The sequence below is a fragment of the Carcharhinus amblyrhynchos genome, chromosome 12 (assembly GCF_965287045.1).
Source record: "Carcharhinus amblyrhynchos chromosome 12, sCarAmb.v2.hapA, whole genome shotgun sequence".
Classification (NCBI taxonomy): Eukaryota; Metazoa; Chordata; class Chondrichthyes; order Carcharhiniformes; family Carcharhinidae; genus Carcharhinus; species Carcharhinus amblyrhynchos.
In genome coordinates, this window is record NC_137335.1 from 17659729 (window position 1) to 17666213 (window position 6485).

The 6485-nt window shown below is 42.3% G+C and overlaps 1 protein-coding gene across 1 annotated transcript; it reads right to left on the reverse strand.

Annotated features, from left to right (window-relative positions):
* Nucleotides 1-696: 696 nt before the first annotated feature.
* LOC145350551 (histone H3-like) lies at nt 697-1099 on the reverse strand. Its single transcript, XM_080199751.1, is given in 2 exon segments — nt 697-958; nt 960-1099. Coding segments are annotated over 2 exon segments (402 nt in total).
* Nucleotides 1100-6485: the final 5386 nt, after the last annotated feature.

Sequence of the window (6485 nt, forward strand, 5' to 3'; positions counted from 1 at the left end):
ACAGGGAGTTAGTTGACAATTTTTGAACACAAGGGGTAAGTCAGGAAAGAAAAACTTCTATATTTGGAAGCCCATGGCTTTTTGCCGCTAATCAGAAGTTACGGGTCATTGTTTAATTGAATTCAGAATTTACCACATGTGAATTTGGAAATTGGGTTTGTGAGTGCAACTCTGCCCACAAAGAACATAAAAAGGACAATATGACTGTGGATTTAAATAAAGCATTTTTTTTTCTGTATAAAAAATGGGAAGAAAGAAGAAGAATTTTTTGTTTGTTTGATTTTATTCCAATTCAATCAAATCAAGTCCAATTCAGAGTCTCAACAAGTTGGGACATTCCTGATCCAAGCTGACAAGACAGGGCTCTCACTCCCTGTCTTGGGCTTGATCTACATGATCCAAGCTGATTGGAGTAGGTGTAGCTCTTCCTCCAAGGTTTAATATCATTTGCATCTTGCATCAAATGAAGCTAAAATGTAACCCAATGACTTCAACTGAGCACAGCATGTCAACACTAGACTTGATCTCAGTCAAAAGGCTGAGACCATGACTTGAATTATGACAATGCTATCATGTGCAGCTTCTGATAATGTTGTTACATTGTGTGATTTTGTTTCAGTTAAATCATTGCAATTGCGACACAACGTGTAATTGTGTTTTTTATATTTGAAAGACTATAAGTGGGTCTGGGTCAGTTCAAGCGTGCTCCCTGCGGATGCAGCAGGCCAGCTGGATGTCTTTGGGCATGATGGTGACTTGCTTGGCATGGATGGCACACAGGTTGGTGTCCTCAAAAAGCCCCACCAGGTAAGCCTTGCTGGCCTCCTGCAGGACCATGACAGCCGGGGTCTGGAAGCACAGATCGGTTTTGAAGTCCTGAGCGATCTCCCGCACCAGCTGCTGGAAGGGCAGCTTGCAGAGCAGCAGCTTGGTGGATTTCTGGTAGCAGCGGATCTCCCACAGAGCCAGGCCGGTAGCAGTGAGGCTTCTTCACTCCACCCGTGGCTGGAGCACTCTTGCAGGCATCTTTGGTAGCCAGCTGCTTGCGGGGAGCTTTCCCTCCAGTTGATTTGCGCGCTGTCTGCTTGGTTCTGGCCATCTCTTGTGAAATAAGAGAAATCTATGTGTATAATGCAACAAGTTATGTTGTGAGGTATTTGTGTTGATTAGTTTGTGAGAAGTGGATATAGCTGTGTAAAAAAATCTTCATGGTTATGAAACAAGCAAGGCAGAGGAATACTAATGATACACACATTTAGATTTTCCACTGACAAAAATGTGAACAGTACACATGACAATTACTGGAATCCATTCATGGAGTGACACACGGTGTATGAGGAAAGATAATGGATGTTATTGTAGAAGCTTTTTTTCAGAGGCTAAGTATTAAGCTGGCTTTCACTTAATTTATGGCTCAGCTAACTCAAAGACTCGTGCAGATAGTATTAGGTTCTTTCTTTATTGTCCAGGACTGGTCAGTGTTGGTGGGGGGTGATTTGGGGCAGTTCTAAATCACTCAAATTACATTTCTCAGTATTACAACTATACAACTTTCTAAAACCATTTGCCCACTGCTCAACTCACCCCATCTGGTTATGAGCCAATTATTAGTATGGATTATTTACCTTGACCAATAACATTTATCCTCTGACAGCATGGAAATGCATAATTTTGTGAATCTAAACAGCCTTTCTCAGAGATTTATGGTGTGCAATAGAAATCTCATCTCGTATAATGTAAGACCTTTTCATTCGCCTGTCTGAGATCACCAGGGCTGTCCGGAGTCCATATTGATTAGAGTTCATTCTTCCTTTGCTCAGTAGTTGTATTGTTCTATCATGCTTTGAGGCAGTGTATAGTTGGCAAAGGTGTACAGAATATTCAAAAATGCATGTTTCATTCTCTGACAGTGGTTATATATATATATCTCTAAGAAAAATTATACCTTTATATTCACTGATTGTTAGTCCTTTTTAGACCCATGTTATTCTAAACTCCCTCCTACAGTTGTGTAAATGGATCTTCAGGAAGCTTGAGGAGATGCCACACAGTATCTAATCAGAAAATGAAACAGCATGAAATCAGGGGAAGGAAAGCAAACTGCTTAGATGGCAAGAAACAATGGGAGTTAAGAGCAGTTCCTCTGAATGTTTGGAATGAGACAGTAGAGAACAGGAGGGATTTTGCTCTGGATTCACTCCTGTTAACTGTGTCCAATGATCAAGATACAGGGCTGGATGGAGCGATGGAGAAATTTGCAGGCCACATTAAAATAGAAAGCACAGTAATGACTTCTGAGGATCAAAGCAACGTGGCTGAGATAAATGGGCCAAACAGTAAAAGTGGATTTTAATGCCAGTAAGTGTGAGATTTTACATTTCACTGGATGGGGGAAAGCTGGCTGATATCAAAAAGCTGAAAGGTTTGGGGATTCTGGCTTTCAACATTAAAAACAGAATCTCATGTGGATAAAGATAATGAACCAATGAGATACTGACTTTTATGGCAGTAGGTATAGAATATCAAAGTCAAGATGTCATGGTGAAAGTAGATAAACTCACAGTTGAAGAAATATTTGTGGATTTTGATTTCCCATTATAGGAAGATGCTGCTGCAATCAAGAGAACACTGCACATATTCCCCAAGGTATTTCCTGGCATTGTAAGGTGTTGTCTTGTTCAACAGTTTGAGTTCAGACACCTGGAAGAAAGAATTGGAGATAAAGGCCCTTAACTTCCTCAGCAGGGCAATCAGTGGTGGAGTGTGTTCTGTAACATCGCACATGCTTGAAACAGGAGCTCCCCAAAATCCCACACTGAGGAGCCAGGCAGTTATGACCCAAAGAGTTTCACTTGATTTTAAGTTCTCGTGACTGTAATCAAAAGCCACATTCGTACAAACAAGAGCAAGTGGTCAGTTCAGCAGTGACTCAACATCGATGTTTAATTTGTGACTGACCATTTTGGCCTTGACTACAGCTCCAAATAGCTTTTAAAGATATTTAAAGTGACCCTCTCATACTCCGTACCCTCCAGGGCATGTGCATGCATACTGATACATAAAATCTGGTCAGTTTTTGAGTTTGATCAAATTACAGGAAAATGTACAACAGTAATCTGAATATTAACAGTGTGAAGATAGGTAAATAAGAACATAAGAACACAAGAAATAGGAGCAGGAGTAGGCCATCTAGCCCCTCGAGCCTGCCCCGCCATTCAATAAGATCATGGCTGATCTGTCGTGGCTCAGTTCCACATTCCCACCCTCTCCCCATAACCCTTAATCCCCTCGCTTATCAAAAACCTATCAACCCGCGTCTTAAAAATATTGAGCGAGGCAGCCTCCACCACTTCAACGGGCAGAGAATTCCAGAGATTCACCACCCTTTGAGTGAAGAAGTTCCTCCTCAACTCTGTTCTAAACCGCCCCCCCTTTATCCTGAGGCTGTGCCCTCTAGTCCTACTGCCCTTTCTGAGCGGGAAGAGCCTCTCCACCTCTATCCTATCCATCCCATTCAACATCTTATATGTCTCATTGAGATCTCCCCTCATTCTTCTAAACTCTAACGAGTACAAGCCTAGTTTATTCAGCCCCTCCTCATAGTTCAACCCCCTCAACTCCAGAATCAGCCTAGAAAACCTCCTCTGCACTCCCTCCAAGGCCAAAATATCCTTGCGTAAGTGCGGCGACCAAAACTGCACACAGTACTCCAGCTGCGGCCTCACCAGTGCCCTGTACAGCTGCAGCAAGACCTCCCTACTTTTATATTCAATCCCCTTCGCTATGAAGGCCAGCATCCCATTTGCCTTCCTGACCACCTGCTGCACTTGCAGGCTGGGTTTTTGCGACTCATGCACAAGGACCCTGAGGTCCCTCTGCACCGTCGCATGCTGCAGTTTTTCGCCATGTAAGTAATAGTCCTTCCTACCATTATTCCTACCAAAGTGAACAACCTCACATTTGCCAACATTAAATTCCATTTGCCAGTTCCTGGCCCATTTGCCCAGCCTATCTAGATCCTTCTGCAGACTCTCCACACAATTTGCCGTTCCACCAATCTTGGTGTCATCAGCAAATTTCGACACCATACACTCGGTTCCCTCCTCCAGATCATCTATATAAATGGTGAATAGCTGAGGCCCCAGCACCAACCCCTGGGGCACTCCACTAGTCACCAACCGCCAATCCAAATAGCACCCATTGATCCCCACTCTCTGCCTCCTATTTGACAGCCAATCCTCTATCCACGCTAACACCCTACCCCCAACTCCATGCCCCCTGACCTTCTGCAATAACCTCTTGTGAGGCACCTTGTCAAACACCTTCTGAAAATCAAGAAACACCACATCCACTGGCTCTCCCCTATCCACCGCCCTAGACACATCCTCATAGAACTCCAATAAATTCGTCAGACACGACTTCCCCTTAACGAAACTGTGCTGTGTCTGCTCTACCAAACAATTCTCCTCAAGATGCCTCGCTATTTTCTCCTTGATCACGGATTCTAACATTTTTCCTACAATAGACGTTAAACTAACTGGCTTATAACTCCCCCCCTTTTGCCTGCCACCCTTCTTAAACAACGGCGTAACATTAGCCGTTTTCAAATACAAAGACAGCCTTGGACAATTTTTTTTTATCCAAGCGATTGAATACATTTAATTATGAAGTGATGGGACAGGACACAAAGAAACAGGCTGTAGAGGATGATGAGACATAGACATAAGATAGAGTAGAAGAAACTTGGAGAAGAGCAGGAGATACATTTAAAGACAGAGGAGAGTGCGTATTTGAAATTAATGCTTGCATCTGGACATTGTTCTAAATAAGGGTCAATTCATTGGGCTTTTGGCCTATTTTCAATGGTGGGACTGCTCTTCATCCTGGTGAGGAGCCATCAATTAATTAGAGGTGACCAGCATGTGACACTCTAGCGGGACATCACAAACAGAGGCTGCAGATCCCACAGATGGGGACACGGGCAGGGAAGGTTCCACATTTTAAATATTTTTGTGAATTTTTCCCACCCCATTCCTGAGATTTCTTCCTGGCTGAGCAGTGATAATCTTTCCTAGTTAAGTAACAGAACTGCAGCATCAGGAGCCTGGCTTAGAACAGTGAAGACATTAGTGACCAATTAAAGCCCGATACCCAGCCTGTTTATCAATTGTTCAGAAATAGAATCTTTATCATCCTTGACAATCATTCCTGCATCTTCCTTGGTGCGTTGATATCCTTGTTATAATGAGGTGACCAGAAACATACACAGAGCTCCAAGTATGTTCTGACCATGCTTTGTAAAGATTAAACTGCAATTTTTTAACTTTCAATTTGAACCCTCAAGAATTAAACACTAATGTTTGGTTTGCTCCTGTAACATCCTTAATACCTTAGTCATTGAAAATCTAAGACCTCTTTACTTCTTTTTTATTTAGATTCTTATTTTCCATCTTTTAACTGATCTTATGATTGTAATGCCTCACACTTATCAATGTGAAAATGAATTTCAAATACTTCTCCTGTAAGTTTATTAGTTTTCTCCTCTTTTGTTGGAGTTCTGCCTCAATATCAACAATGTTCCTCAATGTTGTATCATCCACAAATGTGGAAATTGTGTTGTTGATTTCACTCATTTCACTGCCCTCTTGCTTTGTTAGTCATTGTGAATATTGTTCATGTTGTTAATATGAATTGGAAACATTGTTCCAGCATTGGTCCTTGTAGGAGCCACTTCCCACTTCCTGCTAATCTTAGTGGATACACTTTACCCTGACTCCCAGTTTCCTGTCTTGCGGTCTGCTCTCTGTCCACTCCACATTGCCAGAGGAATATACTGTTCAGAACATTGAGAAATAAGTTTGATTGGTGACTGGCAGAATGGAGATAAAGAGATAGGGGAAGAGCAGAAACACATGGGATGATGACTATTGATCATTGAATGAACTGGATGGACAGCCTGTTTCAGAGGCCAGAATTCTCCCATCCCACCCCCCCACTGGAACTTTCGTGGGTGGGTTGCGGAGAATGTGAAATGCCATTGTTGGTCGGGCAGGAATTTCCTGCTTTTAGACCAGCACGGCCAGAGAATTCCGCCCAGGGTGTTTGCTCACACTCCGTTTTTTGAATCTAGTACAAGTGAGATGGTTCAAAGTCCCCTTTCCCAATGCTGTTTGTTCTCCCCAGGTTGATGATTCAGCAATTGTCTCCATGTTCCTGCTTTCCAGGAGTTATCAATTTATTGACATTCTAAATTCCTCACTAAGATTTCAGTTCCCCTGAAAAGGCTGTTTTCAAACAATTTTCATTGTCAGTTCTCAACAACATCAATCAAATGCAGCTTTTTCGATTTTTTTGCTTCTCACTGAATCAATTGCTTCCATTCCTTTCAGATTCACAGTATTTATTCTGTGGAGTTTGAGAGTGGTGAAATCTATATCATTTGAATCTTTGCCTTTGACTTGTCAACATGTCTTAAGTATAAGCAG